Here is an 18,867-nt window from a genome sequence, read left to right on the forward strand (position 1 = left end):
TTCTCTGACAAGGTGCACGCTTCTTTAGGAACAGATGCCCCCGCCCGCGCTTGTGCACTGAGCTATCTATCAGACTTGTTTGGGGAAAGCCTCCTCTTACTACTCACCATTCCAGACGCTGCTTTTCCGTGGGCGCACTTGCTAGAAGTACAATATAATGCCTTTGAAGATAAAGACAACATGCTATTTATTGTATTTATGTGCTTTGTGCTGGATCTTACAGCCATAATGTAATAAACTTCTCACATTTATAGACCAACATTCATTCAGCAAGGGAGTTTGTAATCAGTGTGCACATAAAATCATGTAAACTAAATTCCATGTTTTCACTATTGGCAAGCTGGAGTTTCTACAACAAACTGAATGATTATCAAAAGAGCAGTTGAATTTTCAAGGCTTAGAAAACATGATGAGGTAATTTTGCTCAACACTTCAGCAGAGTGTTCTACCTACAAAAATTAACAAAAACACTCACGGAAAACAACTGATTGGAAGAAAACATTTTCATGGAAACAACAGCAACAACAACAAAAAACGGGGCTCTTGACAAAAAAGCAATCACTAGTATACCTATTACAAAAGGTAACTTCAAAAATATTATGAACATCAGGCTTCAGGTAATATCAAATGGTATTTATCAACCAAATTGCATCTGGAGTCAGGCCCTCCACCTATCCAAACCAAGGGTAAAAATAAACTCCCGCAACAGAGATGCGGCTATCCTACGAGTTAAGAAAGAGATGTTTTTACTCAGAACTTAAAAGTCTTATTTAAAATGTAGAAATGTCAAGTTTTTATTTCAAAAGATACCAAGGGCAAGTACCTATTCTTATGCCCTTTAAAAGTTATTACAACTACACTAGTAGAAAATTCCTTTTTTGTTGCACTAATAGCGGAATAAATTACTCTGCATATTCCTCTTAGAAGTAGTGTAAGCTGAGTTTTACGTAAAACTTTACCTCAGCCGGGCAGTGGTGGCTCTCGCCTTTAATCCCAGCACTCGGGAGGCAGAGGTAGGTGGATTTGTGAGTTCAAAGCCAGCCTGGTCTACAAAGACAGTTCTTTATCCCCAAAGTAAACTGCCATCATTACCTACTAGACAGGAAAGAAATACTAGTACGGGATTGGTCTTCAAAGTCTGAGAGCTCTCTTTCTGGTGCTTGTTCACACTTTACAAGCAATTTTGCTGCTCAAGACAAAACTACCAACCAGTTACCCCACAGCTATACACATCACGAATGCTACACTCTGATGAATTAAAGCATTTTTTCTTAAGCCATATGCTTTTGAAGAAGTCATTAAAGAAAAATGGGGTTCAAATTCTTAACTTTGCAACTCTAAACACGACTCTACGAATTATGTACCAGCTGGACAATAGAATGGCATTTTTCTTTTTGGAAAAATATGGTCAAATTTAACTAAATTAACAGAATTTTATAAACTCAAGTATAGAAAAACATACAAACGCCCAAGACACACAGAAATCAGGTGTCTATAGAACACATTGCTATGGAGCCATGTAGTCCACATCCAGAAATATGAGTAATTCCTTTCCCATTTGGTCAGCATTAGTTCAAAATAAGTCAAATACAAATAGTTAGAAGTCATGTAAAAGCACTAAAAGTACATGTATTTTGTGTACAGGGGAACTTGAACTAGGAATCATATAAATCAACAAAATTCTGACATGCTTAATCACATTTCTGGGTTACTAAGACATTAAAAAAGATGACTTCATCACAGGAAAAGAGAAGATGCAAGTGCTCTCAAGGTGTCACAGCCGTCAGAGCAGACAACCAAGTATAAATCCCAGGCACACACACAGCTTCACAAGCATCAAGCTGCCTAAGTTTCATACAGCACAGTTTTTCTAACTCAATCTTAGCACAGTAAAGTTGGACTAATTACCCCGGTTGGACAGGCACTTGATCCTCTCACCTCCACCTCCTAAGTGCCAGCATCACCATACCCGACAAGTTTTTCCTCACTCCCCTGAAAATTAATATTCTTATTCATCACCTGAGTCTTCAACAAAAGATTAAATGAAGCATAATGCTTTCTATTTACAAATATAAATTATATAATTCATTTGATAACAATTTTGTAACATACTATTCAGGAAATCCAATGGGGGTGTTAAAGTCTCTTCTCTGTATATTATTTAGACACATGTACTTATTTTCATATAGATAAATATAACAAGATTTATGTGGGTAAATTTATATGCAGCTACAGTTAAGCAATATAAAATAACTAAATTTAAAGTAAGCTGCAAATATATTACATGGTTCACTAGAAATGTAAGACTTTGCCAAGAAACTAAAAATCTCCAATTAATTTTCTAAAAATTTAATTTTTATTAACTTTATTTGTACATGGGTACTTTGTCTACATGTATATCTTTGCACAATGTGTATGCAGTTCCCACAGAGACCAGAAGAGGGCATCGGATCCCCTGGAACTGTTATTACTGACAGCTGTGAACAGTCATATGGGTTCTGGATATTTAACTCAGGTCTTCAGGAAAAACAGCCAGAGCTCTTAACTGATGAGTATCCTTTTAGTTCCAAACTCAGTATTTTAAAAAACCAGAATTAATATTTAATTCCCAAGATCCCTCTGGACAAGATGGATTTCTAAGACTATTTTGTTGTCCCCCAAAATGTGATACTCTACGTGTCAGCTAGCTCAAATGTCTCCAAGGAGAATATAAGATTAATTGTCATTACCTTTTCCCCAAACTTTTAGGTCTCTCTCTCTCTCTCTCTCTCTCTCTCTGTCTCTGTCTCTCTGTCTGTCTGTCTGTCTCTCTCTCTCTCATTAAAACTTATGTAAAAATGTCCTGGGGCCAAGAATATACTTCAGTCAGATAAAGTTCTAAGAATGCTTTAGTTGTATTACAAAAGCTATTTACCAAAAAAAGGATTTCGTAAATATGTTTCTTGAACACTGCATCTCAATACTTTACCTGGATAGATCATGATTCAGATACCATGCACTGAAAGGAAAACCTATCTTTTAGTCAAAATCCTTATAGCTCTCTTTAACCCATCACCAAGAATTAAAGCTCACTATTTTACGGTGTGGTGCTGATTTTGTTGGGGGTTGAGGTGGGCTCATATATTCCAAACTGATTATGAACTTGCTATGAAGCTCAGGCTGCCTTGAATCTTGGTCCTCCTGCCTTTACCTCCCAACTACTGAAATTACACACATGCCCCAAACCCAGATTTTACAACTAATTGCATAGATAAATTTTTAAATAATTACACTTATTTCCCTAGTATTTCTCCATTTCTGGTGAAACATAATCCTTAAAATGGCTATTTTCTAATGTCCAGGATTTGTTGTTACTTAACAGGTTAAGAATCTCACAAGAGAAAAAGAATATTACTTAAAACTTTGAAAATTTACAGAACAATGCCATTCCTTTCTCCGTAATGATTCCCTCCCCCCTTTGAAAGTGGATGAGTTTACATTTACGATCAACACAATCTCTATGGTGCCCCTCCCTTCCAAGAGTAACAGGGCTATTTCATACAACTTATAATCCCAAATAAAGAAAGGTAGTACTTTCAAGGCATACTTCACACAAACTAAATCAACTTTCAATTTACTGCAAACTAACAACTCCACTTCAGGTTACAGCATAACTGGTGTTTCATATGAAGATACTTAAAACAACTAGAATCTGAGTTCCAGGAGCCTAAGACAGCCCCCAGAGTGCCTTGAAGGGCATTTGTGCAGAGGAATTAAATCTTATATTAGCTAGGACACTCAGGATTTAAAATTTTATGAAATAAGCATGTTGTTACATTTTTTTGAAGTCTTTTAAAATAAAAGTTTGACTGCCTCAGGTGTCCGGAAAAAAAATATGAACAACCCCTTGCCAGACAAAAACCTTATAGGAACTCCAGTAAAGACTCAGGGGTGTTGAAAAACTGCCAGTGCCTTTCACGCAGCTCTAGCAGTATCTGTGGATAAAAACTGAACAGTCGGGCAGTGGTGGCGCACGCCTTTAATCCCAGCACTCGGGAGGCAGAGGCAGGTGGATCTTTTTGAGTTTGAGGCCAGCCTGCTCTACAAGAGCTAGTTCCAGGATAGGCTCCTAAGCTACAGAGAAGCCCTGTCTCGAAAAACAACAAAACAAAACAAAACAAAACAAAACAAAAACCGAGAGTGAGGTCTACTCCATGCTAGCATTCATCTTTCCTAAAGTCGAAGCTACCAAAGCACAAGTTTCCCTCTTTCTCCAGCTCTTGCTGTAGCTATGGATGAGACAGGAAAAGGAAGTATTCATGTTTGAGACGTGGCAACTGAGGAACACTGGGATCTGTCTCTGAGGTCATGTATGTAGTTTTCAAGTGTTGGCATATTGTTAAATGCTCATTGGTCATTTCCTTGACATTAAAAAACAATTATCTGCCAACAGAAAGTAATCTAGAGAATGAGCAAGAACACAAGCACTTTGATACTATGCTACTTCTGCCACTCTCACTGACAACACAGTGCTCCCGGACACAACAGTTAAACCGGCTCCATCACTGCTTTTTCATGCAAATACAGAAACAAAACACGGAGACATCATGAAGGTCATCATTCTTACTTTTAATTTGGGAAAAATATAAAATAATTTTGCTCAAAGTATTTAACAAAACACAATCCAACACAAAATCAAATGGTCAGGAAACTCTCAAGCATTAAAGCAAAAATTTAAGTGGGACTTTGCTAATTTTTCAGCCCAGGGCAAATAAAGTTCGAGTCCATATTTGGTTTTTGTTATTTCTTTAAGATTTATTGTAACTTACATTTTTCAACACAACACAATTCATAACGCTTTTAACCTCTAAGGTATTAAAGTATTATATTAAAGACATTAATAAAAACTATACCCACTTAAATTGTTAGAAAACTGTTTGCAGACATATATTAAAAGGGGAAATAGTAGGTCAATGGTGTGCTGCTAATTACTGAAAACATTAAATCAGCCAAAAACACTGACATTTCACTGGGTCTGTGCATGTTCTAAATACCCTGGTTAAGTTGTCAGAATTAAATGTAAGAAGTTTCTTGAGAAAGAACTGAAAACAGTTAAGAGCTTATCTGCTTGCTAAGGTACAGACTGTCGTGGTGACAAGTGACACACCTAGAACTGATGCTGCCGACACACTGTAGGAATGCCAGGTGAGTCAAGCAAGAAAACTCTAAGACTGACACATTTTACTGATAAAAAAAAAAAACAAACCCAAAACCAGAATTACTAAAAATGCTAAGTCCTTTGTGACAGTAAGAAAAACTACAGACATTGAAGAGACTCCAGAGTTCACTAACCTGGCAAGAGATACCACATATGCCACTTTTAACCACTACTTAAGAGCAACATGGCTGACATGCCTTAAAATACATACTTGTACTTCTGAAAGAAGTTTGGAGCTTCAAAAAGTTTGGACCACTCTGCCTTACTCAGCAAAATTTCATCTGTGATAGCAAGACCTAAATTAAAAACATATTAGAATATTTGTATGTTTCAACCTGGCAATCTAGAATTTTAAATATATTTTAAACATACTACATGCATTCAATATAATCTTAAACATTAGCAATGGACGGTTTATTTTACGTCCTTAGAGCACATTTTTACACATATTTCAAAAGCACTGGAGAATTTTCTGAGAATCACATTCCCGGTAAAGGGCCATTATTAATAAAATGTCATGCTCACAGGAAAGATTGCTCAAACAGAAGCACAGTAGTTACCTGAAAGAAAAGTCACCCACATAATGTTCCTGACTTTTTCAAACAAGTTACTGCCATCTCTAATGGGCAAGAAGCCTTTCCTGTTAAAAAGCTTTCATACATGAAGTCAAGAGTAGACAACTTAAGGCTGAATACTGTACATAGCCTTTTCTACCTAATGCCTTCAGCCACCTTGATTCTTTGAGCAATTAGGATAGCAATTAGTAATAGCTTTAAATTTAACATAAAGTGGGGCCCAAGGTCAAGGGTCTTCTCAGAGGCAGGGTTTTGGGCCCCAACTCCCCTCCAAGTTCTTTCCTAGAAATGTAAATCCCATCCATCCCTTGTGTCACTCATAAAGGCTATATGGCATCAACTCTGATGACACAGCCTTCAAAGAAGTCGCGGTACACATCTTAAGTGTACCTTCATTTTCCAACAATTCTGCTACAGTAAACTGCTTATAAAAACTGTTGAGTTATTCTGCAATATGTGATCAAAAATAAATGCACAAATCCAGTTTGGCAATTCAGTTAAATCACACAACTAGCTAACTGCTGGGTCTGCAACAGTAGGCAGACCCTTCGTGTATAAAGTAGAGCATAATCAGAAACACTTACCTTGTTTAAACTCCTCAACCATGACCATCCGTGTTGAAACGGACACATTGTACGTGGAGTTCTGCTGTGGGTATGCTGGTGTAATTATAGGCATAAGATGGTACCTATCACTGGGGTTTACCTACATACAACAACAGCCAATCAGTTTCTTCAAGTATATATACAACAGACACTTGGACTTTTACCCCTTGTTAAACTGAACCAATGATTACATTTTACTTCATTCATAGCTGGAGTTGAGAAATAAAAACCATGTCAGGAGACTGTTTTATAGAAACTTTTTACAGAATGAGAGATCTAGTCAATAGTCTGTTCCCATGCTGGAGGCACGACTACCTTGAAACCTGACTGCGTGCACCTGCTGGGCAAAAGCAAAGCAAAACAGAAAGATGTAGTTGTAAATCTACTGCTTTTCCTTATTCAGCAGCATAAATGAGGATGCCTGCAGAATTACACTTAAGTGTTCTTACTTATAAAACTCAGTTTAAATAAGATAGGACTGACCCTCCAAACTTTCAGCTATCAGAAGTTTACGCTTATTAGCACAGGGCAGAACAGCTCTGGGCTGTTGAGACAACAAGCTGATTTAGTGACTGTTCATCTGTACACTGAAGAGTTAATCCCCACAGAAGCAACTACAACTCACTCTCCCTTAAACGCCTTCAAGCTTAGGCAACATGAAAGTGCACAGCTTGGGGCTGATACTGGAAAACATAACAAACTAATTTTTAAAAACTTGTAATCTCAAAAACCTAGAAAGTTTTGATTCAAACTAATTCCTTTTATTATTTAATAATCAATAAAGCTCATGTTACTAACATCTAGAAAGTATAGGTAGTAAATGCTATGTGACACTTCTCAACAAAACGGATGCTCTTCCTTAGCAACACACTTCTGCATCTCTGAAGCATCTAAACGTCTTTTACAATTATAGCACAGGCACTGCAATAGTGCTTAGAAGCCATCTGCTACATAGAAACACTACGCAAGAGCTTTCTAGAAGTCAATCTTAACAAAATACTTAGATCAAATAAAAAATATACAGGGATTTTTAGTATCCTTTTATTATTTTTTTTAAAGCACAAACACCCACAACTTTGACTTACAAAATAGTTCTCTATGGAATGAGTTGTTAGTAAAATCTGTGCAAACTGTGTACATTAGACGTGGTTTACAAGGTACATCATTACACTTCTCACACCAGGGGACAATAGAGAGCAGGTCATCTAGAACAAGGGTACTATGAGTGTATCCACTCATTTGTAAGGACTGGGCGGCTTCCTTGAAGTTTATGCAGGTGACTTTTGTTATTGAACAGTGTGAATTTGTAGGGGAAAAAATAATACACTAACCCTTGGGTCCCACACAGGCAAATTAAGATTGCATTCTTCAGGCTGTTTCAATAGCACTGGATTTGGCCATTCCCTGTTCAAAAAGATTGTAGCACTTGATAAGACTACTGGACATTAGCATCTAAACGTATTTTGTTAAACATACAGCATTTGTGAATGTGACCCTATTTTACTCACTTGGCATATACACCATAGCCTCTCAATCCTTTCTGTTGACGTAGTATTTCTCTACAAAACTCATGGCAAACACCTGCTCTGACAGAAACTGATAAAGCACTATGCAAATAAAAAAGTGTCCATCTCAAAACATCTAATGTGTTCACCTCAACCTTTAGCAAAGTTAATCCCATTTAGAGAAAAAAGAATCCTGTTTTCACACTAGTTCCATCCACGGACCTATGAGAAGTTACTTCTGACTACAGTCAAAGTGCTAGGAATAACTGTAAAGTCAAGGACGGTGCTTCCCATATATTACTATATAATACAGTGAAATGCTATTTCTTGCACTTTATAGAGATCAAAGATGAAAAATGTTTGTGTATCACCATTGGAGAAGTTCTAAGTCTCTGATCTTATCACACCTCACTCTATGTGACAAAGGCAAAGCAACTAAACTGGGAAGTAGCCAGTGTAATTATAAATTATATTCATGAGTCTAGCTGTTACAAAGCGACTTTACAAAGGAACAATTCTTATTTCACATGGAAGAAACGAAGGAGTTGAAAATATAGAATACAAATCTCTTTAAGATAATATGATTAAAACCCTAACTCTTTGGGTCAAGGTAACCACCACAAATTGGCAATGTCTTAGACCTTTCCTAAATCAAAATTCATCAACATGCACATCTTTATTAGGAAAATATAATGAATCTTTCCTGGGCTAATAAGTCTAAAAGGATTCAGCAACTACATTATTTTTTCAGTCACTTAATCTATTTTTTAAAATTCCTATAAAAAAATGATACTTTTAACGTTTTGCCAAGACAATGAACAGCTGGAAATAAGCAAAACGCAACCACAAAAACAATGGCCAAGCATTTAGAAGCATTCAGAATGAAAGTAGAAGTGTGTGTAAGTTCTAACCAACCTATCAACGCATCAGATATCAGCACACATTACAGTAGCTAAAGTTCAGAGTTTATTAGGAGGATAGGCTCACACAAGTAGAACAGGTTTTATCTGCCTTATGATCCTGGAAGAATTAGGTTAAAGCAATGGAGTTTAGGTCTGCCTTTTCATATTCAATATCTCTTCCCAAATGGCAGCTGTATCTTGAGCTAAAACTGGTTTTGTTTTTTTTGTTTTTTTGGCGGGACTGGTGACTGAACACAAGGCCTTGCATATGCCAGGCAAGCACTCTACCACTGAGCTATACACCCTCAGTCCACAAACTAAAATTGGAATCTGAAACCAGCTGTAGAAATGTCATAGAAATAAGACTAAACTTCAGTGTCTACAATCAATTTTATTGTAATATAATCTAAAAACATACCATTTAGAAAATACCAAGAAAAATTTATGTACAAGAGTTGATGCTATTGCATTTGGATAAAGCTGGCAAGTTCTTGCTACTAGCATAGCCCAGGAAACACCACCGAGGAAACCTAATATATTGGAATAGATGTTGTGCCCTGTTGATAAGGGAAAAGCAAAAATATAAGTTAGTGTTAAGGAAGAGCTTAAATGTTTTTAATAAGCTAGCCAACAAATTCTGAACTCACGTTTGGCCCACAGTTTGATGGCTCTCAGAGTTAACCTGAAGTTGTCAATGTTTGGTACTAGATGTAAAATCTCATCGGTTACCCTGCAACCTGATTAACAGGAGTGAGAGAAACAGAACATTAAGCCATCAAAAGAATTATGATAGTGATAATTTTCTAAGACTGTCTTCAAATTAAAAGCTTATTTGGCAGAATGTGATTCAGTAGAGTTAAATCAAGTAGTTAATTCCTGTCCCAAGCATCATCCTAAACCACAACTAACATACTGTGGTAGCTTCCCAAAAGTACTGGTAATGAGCTATTCTAACATTTAAGAGAAAACCCCTCTCACTCATCTGATAACATTATGAAGCAACTATCAAGTGCAAATTAATGAAGGCTACACAGTAAAACCCCAGTTACTAGCACCATTACAAATGTCAGTATTCTGAGGATTTCACATTAATAACAGGAAAAACTATTAAGGTCATCAGTGAGCAAATAAACTATCAGACATTGCTCTGTAGTCTACCACGAAAAGAATGTTTTAGTGTATTCATAATGCATTAACAACTAGCTACAAACACCTTCATTACAAAGCATACATTTAAAAAGCTGTTATTTACTATTTAAAAAAATAGAAAAACGCCCTCCCAACTCCACAAAAGGAAGCAGGCTTTTTACATACCATTAAGGCTTCTTATGCATCTTATATCTAGGTTTTTAAGCAGACTGTCATCTCGTAGGTCCAAATCTTCTGGAATAGTCTGCAGTGCTAATCTTGCAAACAAAATATCAATCTAAAACACAAAAATAAAATCTATATTCCATATCTATTAAACTAATTTTAAGGTATTTCTATATTAAAAAAATCTTAAAGCCCTTTCATTAACCATGAACACTGCAATAACTACAATGGCCTCACAAGAAGCCACACTGCAGACACGGGCATTAATCAGAGTTTAAAGCATGCAAATGGAGATAAGAACTAGAATGTAACATATACTACATGTCACTGCAACTATAAGAAGTCTACCAATTTTGCTAAATGCATACACTTGAATTAACTTCTGGTTTAGCACCTGTAGGAGCTGTAAGCTAGCTGCATATTTAAAGGGACAAAAATAGGAGAAAAGTACTTTGGTAGGAAAGGTAGTCCCTTGCTCTGGTATCTGCCTCTCCTGCTGCTTCTGGGGAGCACAAAGGCCTGTCTAGGGTGGTGCAGATACTAGCTCAGAAAGGAGCTCACATAATCACTTATTTTCACATAAAAAGAAAGCAAAACCAGTAGGTAAATTGGATGTCACCTTATATTTTAATTATGGTTTATATTTAAATACTGGCTATAAATAAAAATTTATACAAATTTAAATTTGTAACCAAATTTGTAACATTTTGTCTACTTATTAGAATCAACAGTTTAACCTTTCATAAAAGTTAGGCATCCTATAACAATTCTAAAACTAACCCCAACTACAGAAAAATACCAGCAAGTTATTCTTTCCGTATCTCAATTTTATAATCAGCAACATTACCATCAAGTCACTATTAACAATAGAAGTAACTCTGCAGACAGCCCTCTGTGCTCCCCAGAAGCAGCGGTAGAGGCAAACACCAGGACACACACTAAATCTGCTGCCAAAGTACTTAAAGCCCTGCTAGCTCACACTACCCCATCTTTTAAAGTACCTATGCAAACTGACAGAGAGAAAATCTCCTTCAAAAACAGACCGTGTACTTTTTGCCTAAATCAGAACACAAAATTCACATGTGAACAAAATATCAGAAAACTGCTCTGCAGCAGCTTCTAGCCCTAGATCCTTTGCTTCAGTTCACACTTCCACTTGCTGCTGGAAAAGAATCTAACATATATTCTACAAAAACAGGCCCCCACTTCCATGACAAAAAATTGTTAGTACCAACAGACCAACTCACAAATTCTTACTGGCAATCAAATTTTTATCTACACTAACCAAAATCCAGGACAGTCCATACAAAAAACTGCTCATTAGGACTAGACCTTACCTCTATTCCATCAAAACAGAGTTTGATAACCGGTACAAATGCCTCTTCAACAGCCTGTGAGAAAGTGAACAAGTTTAGTTCCTAAAGCTTCGTAAGTCCATGACATGCCTCCGCTACGTTTTCCCTTGGTCTGTCTGGGCCAGGGTCTTATTTAGAACTACCCAGACTCAAAACAGTCATCCAGTTGAAAATATCCTGAACTTCTGATCCTCCTGCCTCTAATCCCCAAGGACCCAGATTACAGGTGTGCTACATGTGGCTATTATTGTTACTTGTTAAAATGAGGAACTTGAAATTGTTTCAGGATAATTTAGCTGGGAGTAGGGAGTGGGCAGCAGGAAGAGAGGAGGAAAGGGGAATTATGGTGGGTATATAAAATGAATTTAAAAATTTTAAATTAAATAAATAAAAGATAATTTACCAGAATCCCAACAAAAAAATAAGTTATTAGCAATGAAATTTAACACTCAAAATCCTTCATTTCTTTATATGTCAGCTTTTCCATTACTTATCTGTTTCTATTTCCTAATCCCCTCCCTCCTCCCTCCCTCCCCCCCCCCCCCTCTCTCTCTCTCTCTCTCTCTCTGGGTTTATTGAGACTGGGTTTCTCTGTAGCTTTGGAGCCTGTCCTGGAACTCACTCTGTAGAGCAGGCTGGCCTCGAACTCACCGAGAGCCGCCTGTTTCTGCCTTCTGAGTGCTGAGATTGAAGGCATGCACCACCACCACCCAGCTATTTACTAATTTCTAAGGAGTTTATAGGTTTATCATTCTAGTTTTGTTATAAAATATACAAGGCAAATGCATGCTGAGTGCTCAAAATGGCCTGGAAAACTGAAATAGCTTAATTAGTGATTCCTCTACCTCTAATATAAATTTCTCTCAAAGGACTAAGTGGTATTTTTTTTAACTCTTCCTCTCTTGCCCCAATATTTACATACTCTTAAGTCTTTTACTTCTTCTTGTAATTTCAATTTATCATAGAATGAGGTGAAAAAGTCACTCCGATCAACATGTCTTGGTGCAACACACAATGCATCAATATCAGCACCTTAAAAAATAAAAATTCAAACATCATACAACAGCACAAAGAAATTGCCTTGTTATCCTAACAATAATGGTATTTTTGATATTAGTTGACACAACATCAGCAAGCTCTAGAACTTTACCCCCCGACAAATATAATCAGTCAGTGAGGAAAGGCAATGCTAACTAACTGGTATGTTTTTCTTCAGATACACTGTATTCAAATTGGACTTCATAAACAAGTCACAACAAGGATGAGCCAGGACTTTCCTTGAGTGCACTTATCCATGGTCTTGATGTCATTCTTAAACAAACCACAATTTGAGCAGTGTTGGCACAAGTCTTTGATACCAGTATTAAGAAGCCAGAGGCAGGTGGATCTCTGTGAGTTCGAGGGCAGCCTGGTCTACAGAGAAAGTTCCAAGACAGCCAGGCTACACAGAGAAACCCTGTCTCAAGCAAACAAACAAGCAAGCAAGCAAACAAACAAACAAACAAAAACCCCCACAGTTTTATGGTACGTAGAGTGCTCTGCTGAAAAACAGTAAAACTAAACTTGATCAAACAGAGAGATCTCCATGGAATCAGATCAATTCTCAAGACTAGACATCATACTCAAACAAAGTCACCTGAAGTGTATCCTACAAGGCACATAGGACATATCAAAAGTAAACATACTATAGCTAGACAAAGCAATAAGACAAAAGAAGACAGAGTGCTAAGGCATTCACATGGTTTAACAGTGTGACCTCTTCCACTGAGCTCTATACACTGGTGCTGTCTCAAGACTCTGACTCGTATTTGTGAGAGTGAAATTACTTTAGGGAATAAATAAGACAATGAAGATTAAAAATTTAGTTTCTGGAGGATGGTGAGGTGGCTCAGTAGTGCAGAGCACCAAACATTAGTTACCAGCCTACATGGCAGCTCACACCAGCCCTCTAAACCCCAGATCCAAGGGGTCAATGTCCCTTTCTGGCTTCTGCAAGTACCTGTCACACATGTGGTACACATGCTTGCATGCATAAGAAAAGTCATACATAGACAATAAAGTATTTCTTTAAAAAGTTACCCTTTTCAAAAAAAAAAAAAAGTGATCACCGTAGCTACAGACCCATTAGCTCAGCTTTTGCTAAGCAGTACTTTTAAAATCTTACCAGCAATAAAGAAATGAGGACAAGAAAACGACAACTTTCTTAGAGCCTTGACTTTTCTCATGGCCAGTGTTACTCTTCAGAAAGGAAGAAGGAATCTACAGAAAACTGTCCAAACAACAAAAGGAGCTGCCCTGCACCTACACTTCCCAATATAGCAGCAGGCCACATGCTGTTCAATACAGAAAATGTGGCTTACTCCACTGGTGAACTGAGATATTACTTCACTGCATCACGACCATCAGGTATAGAAGGCTCTATCTGAATTTCAAACTCCTTAAGGATTCTCACTTCCTTGCTAATTCAATCTCGTGTAAATGACTCATAAAAAACTGTCATTATCTTAAGAAATAAAAGTTCTATTAACTCAAATTAAGTAATTACCTACCTTTGGTATGTACTCCTAATCTGTAAGATCCAAACGTAAAAATTTTTCCTCCAACATTTTCAATTACAGATTGTGGAAGATTCTGTTGAATAAAACAATAGTTGTCAGCAAAGCCTCAGAGACACCACTTCAAATGATCTAACAGCTGATTTCTGACTTTTGTCAATTTAGTGTGTGTGAGGTTTTTGAGGTTTCTGTTTGTTTTGAGACAAGTTCTTAACTGTGTAGCCAGGCTGATCTCAAAGTCTCAATCTACCTGCCTCAGAATCGCAAGTCCTGAAACTATAAAATTGCTATACTTTAAAAAAGCATCATCAGCAGAGGTGTGCCTCAGAGCATACAGTCCCGGGTTGATCCCCACCACTAACTACACAAAACTGGGATGGTGGCTACCTGTAATCCTCAGCACTAGGGAGGAAGTAAAAGGGTCAAAGTTCAAGGTCTCTCTCTCTCTCTCTCTCTCTCTCTCTCTCTCTCTCTCTCTTACACACACACACACACACACACACACACACACACACACACACACCCCTTCGGGCCAGCCTGCCTAGAAGATACCCCATCTCAAAAAATAAATACATAAAAATAGTGCGTAAAGGCACTTGCCACTAAGCCTGACAACCTGGGTAACTAATCCCCCAGGCCCATATGGTAGAAGGACCCAACTCAGGCAAATTGCCCTCTGACCTCCACATACATCACACGCAAAATAAATCAATGTAATAAAAATTTGAAATAAAAAAATAATGGAGATTTCTCCCCAAAAAATTATGATATCCAGAAATATTCACAGGAAGACTGAGTCAGGTACCAAGTCATCACAGAGAGACCTTATCAATGGATGGAAAATCATGCACAGGCCTCGCCTTATGAGGCCCCATTTTCATCAACTCCCAACACTCGTCATAGAGCCAAGCTATTCACAGAACACAAACCAAACCAGAGAGGAATGAGATTCATTCTATTAAGTCAAACAATTTTTCTTAATCCTCGAGCTCTTCCTAGGAAGACACACAGAAGAACTACCAAATTCACTCATTTGCCAGGCCCAATGGCCCAAAGCTTACACTCTAGCTGTCCAGAAGCTAAGCAAGGCTAATCTAGACTACACAGCAAGATCTTCCCTGAAAAAATAAAGAGCCAGTACTTGGGAGGCAGAGGCAGGCAGATCTCTATTAGTTCGAGGCAGCCTCATGACCTAGAGAGCGAGTTCTAAGACAGCTAAAACTACACAGATTAACTCAAAAAAATCAAAAGTAAAACTTTTTTATAGACCACCAACATTTAAATAAGTAAGACTTGATAGTTCAAATAGGGTATGGTATCATAAAACTGTACTCCTTGTACTTGGCAGGCTGAGAAGAGGATCACTATAAATCTCAGGGCAGTTTGGGCTATCTATGGAGGGAGATCATGCTTCAAAAACCAACAGAATCACTGGTTCAATACAACACTAAAGATTTCTCAGGCTCACGAACTAGACCGAACACTGTGAATACAACTATATTATTGAAAGTAACCTCCAGATCCATAGCAATCACCATGAAAATTCCAGTAATACTCTTCACAGAACAAAAGAAAAAATTCTAAATTCATCAGGAGACATAAAATGCAGACTAGCCTAGGCAATCCTACACAGGAAGAACAATGACAAAAGAACCGTGAATACCAATTTCAAATTATATTAAAGAGTCAACAGCAAAAACAGAATGGAGCTGCCTCAAAACACACAGACCAACAGAGGATCTAGAAATAAACTCACAGCTACAGCATTCTTTCATTACAAATTCATATTCTTGAACCAGTGTTGCACCCAAATGAGTAGTTCTGTAACTGTCCTCACAGGTTCTCTATTATCAGCTTAGTTATGGCTAGTAACCATATGGAAGGACATTTTTGGCTAGCTTTCTGAATAACAAAATAAGCAAAAAAACTACACAGGTTAACACAAAAGCTACTAGTCCTGTCTTTATGAAATGGAACATTGGCAAATACGTTCTAAAAATTATTAGCTTTAAACTTCTAATATTTCTGCCAAGTAGGGCTCTCTTCTTTACTGTGCAGCCTGCTTCAGTGCCAGCAGCCTAAGGCAGAGAGACTGAGTGACAGGAACAACATTTTGCATTATTAGCATGGGATACTATTAGAGGTGGATGATGGAGCACCATAAATCCAAACCCATCTATGATCATCCACAAATTTTTGACAAAGGTGTCAAAAACATACTACAGTTGTAATTGGATCCCTTTCCACACTGTGTTGAAAAAATAAACAAATAACGGTGAACGCCTTAATACAACCTGAAATTCTGCTACTACTAGAGAAAAACGGAATGCCTCAAAATATAGGCACAGGCAAAGATTTTTTTGAAAGACTCCAAGTTATCAAGAAATAATATTGGCAAGTGAGATTTCATGAAATTAAAAAACTGTGCAGCAAGACAAATCAGAGTGAAAAAGTCAGTCTATAGATGGAAGAAATATCTTTCCCTACTACACTTCCCACAAGATTAATATCTTGTATGTAGAGCTTATTCAGTCATAAAGAATAAAACTAGGGGCTGGAGAGATGGCTCAGCGGTTAAGAGCATTGTCTGCTCTTCCAAAGGTCCTGAGTTCAATTCCCAGCAACCATATGGTGGCTCACAACTATCTGTAATGAGGTCTGGTGCCCTCTTCTGGCCAGCAGGTATACATGTAGACAGAATATTGTATAAATAATAAATAATATTAAAAAAAGGAATAAAATTAGGGTCGGGTGGTTGTGGCACACACCTTTAAACCCAACACTCAGGAGGCAGAAGCAGTCAGATCTCTGTGAGTTCAAGGCCAACCTGATCTACAGAGTGCATTCCAAGACAGCCAGAGATACAGAGAAACCCTGTCTTAAAAATTAGAAAAAAGAAAAAGAATAATAAAATTAGAGGGCTAGAACAATGCCTCAGAGATAAAGAGCAATGGTTGCTCTTGCAGAGGGTTGGGGGGTACTGTTCCCAGAATTCAACATGGTGGTTTACAAACATGTTTCTAGAAGATCTGACCCTACTCTTCAGACCTCTACTAGCACAGGCATACGAGTGGCACACAGACACACACGCAGGCAAAACATACACAAAAATAAATTTTAAAAGTTATGCATTAATTATCTTTTTGATAAAAATGGATGGAACCAAAGATCATATTAAGCAAAATCAGCCAAATGCAGGCTAACCATATTGCATATCATCTCATTTGTGAATCTAGACAGAGACAGATGACACAAAGGCAAATGGGGGACTTTCTGTGGTGAATATGACTAACAAATGGTGGTGGGGGAAGAGGAAGACAGTGGAAGGTGATCTAGCCTAACACTGCACACAGATGAAAACATTAAATACAAAGCCTCTACTCTGTGTGCTTACTAAATACAAGTAAATAAAGCACTGGTTCAAGAAACTCATCAGGTCCTCAACCCTGGGAGGAAAGAACAAAAGTACCCATGATGGCAGGTGTGGTGCACATTCCTGCAATCCTAGCACTGCCTATCACCCAACACTATGAAGGGGAGATATGGAGGTCCAGGGCAGTCTACATGAAGACTAGTCTCAAGCAGGCATAGCTATACCACCAAAAAAAAAAAAAAAAAAAAAAAATTAGTTCTGACCAGGAGTGGTGGCAAATAACTGTACTCCCAGTATTAGGGAGGTAAAAGCTAAGCTAAGTCAAAGTCATCACACTACTTACTACTTAGGTAATCAAGTTCAAGGCCCACCTAGGCTATATACTAAAACCATCTCAAAATACAAACCAGTTGTGGCTTTGTCTACTTGACTAGCATCTAAGAAAAAAGCTCTTCAATAAATCCATGCTTCCTACACAAGGCTAGTACCAACTTTAATGAAGAAAAATACAAGCTTGGATACTTCTTGCTCAGTTCATAAAACTTACTTTTCCAAATTTTCTACTAAAAACTTTGTTAATAAGAAATGTGGGACATAAAAAAAAAAATCACCATTTAAATGTTCCAGTTGATCAATTTTTAATCAGTTTAAATATATAAACATGTATTTTAAGAACACTATCAACTTACCTAAAACCACATAACTTATTTTCCCTTAATACCCTCTCCTGTCCTATGAGTCTTCCCTTGATTATCAGCTTTTCAGCTGTGTAAAAATTAGACATGCATTTTCTATTACAGCAGAAAAATTACTGCTGCTTACGGAACATTAAGAATGTATCAAATACATTCCACACAGCTCTAAGAATAATTTTACTTGGGGCTGGAGAGATGGCTCAGAGGTTAAGAGCATTGCCTGTTCTTCCAAAGGTACTGAGTTCAATTCCCGGCAACCACATGGTGGCTCATAGTCATCTATAGTGAGATCTGGTGCCCTCTTTCTGGCCAACAAGCATACAGACAGACAGAACACTGTATACATAATAAATAGATAAAAAAAATAATTTTACTTTAACATTAATCATACCAATGAACTCCTCAATTGTGTGAACGAGTACAGTGAGCGTACCATGAATTCAGGGAAATGTCATAACTAAACAATGATGTTCTTTTTGAGTATCTAAAACAAAAACTAAACTAAAAAGAAGAAAAAGAAAAAACACAAAGGGGGGGCGGCTAGAGATGACTTATTGGTTAAGAGCACGATTTGCTTTTCTAAAAGACCCAGGTTCTGGAGAGATGGCACAGTGGTTAAAAGCACCGACTGCTCTTCCAGAGGGACACGAGTTCAATTCCCAGCACCCACATGGCAGCTTAGAACTGTCTGTAATTCCTGTTCCAGGGGATCCAACATCTCACACAGACATACATGCAGACAAAAACACCAATGTACATAAAATACAAATAAATAAATTAAAAAAAAGACC

The 18,867-nt window shown here is 37.5% G+C and overlaps 1 protein-coding gene across 2 annotated transcripts in view; it reads right to left on the reverse strand.

Annotated features, from left to right (window-relative positions):
• Positions 1-18,867, reverse strand: part of Papola (poly(A) polymerase alpha) — a 53,445-nt gene that overhangs the window by 20,272 nt on the left and 14,306 nt on the right. For both annotated transcript variants that reach the window (XM_048431236.3, XM_048431235.3), the window contains exons 4-13: positions 14,003-14,084; positions 12,376-12,485; positions 11,436-11,489; positions 10,099-10,210; positions 9,432-9,521; positions 9,203-9,341; positions 7,709-7,781; positions 6,357-6,477; positions 5,409-5,493; positions 108-161 (exon numbers count right to left, since the gene is read on the reverse strand). In XM_048431236.3, coding sequence (XP_048287193.3) covers positions 108-161; positions 5,409-5,493; positions 6,357-6,477; positions 7,709-7,781; positions 9,203-9,341; positions 9,432-9,521; positions 10,099-10,210; positions 11,436-11,489; positions 12,376-12,485; positions 14,003-14,084 — 920 coding nt within the window. The remainder of the gene's footprint in view (positions 1-107; positions 162-5,408; positions 5,494-6,356; positions 6,478-7,708; positions 7,782-9,202; positions 9,342-9,431; positions 9,522-10,098; positions 10,211-11,435; positions 11,490-12,375; positions 12,486-14,002; positions 14,085-18,867) is intronic.

The sequence above is a fragment of the Myodes glareolus genome, chromosome 11 (genome assembly GCF_982192425.1).
Source record: "Myodes glareolus chromosome 11, mMyoGla1.1, whole genome shotgun sequence".
In the NCBI taxonomy this organism is placed as follows: domain Eukaryota; kingdom Metazoa; phylum Chordata; class Mammalia; order Rodentia; family Cricetidae; genus Myodes; species Myodes glareolus.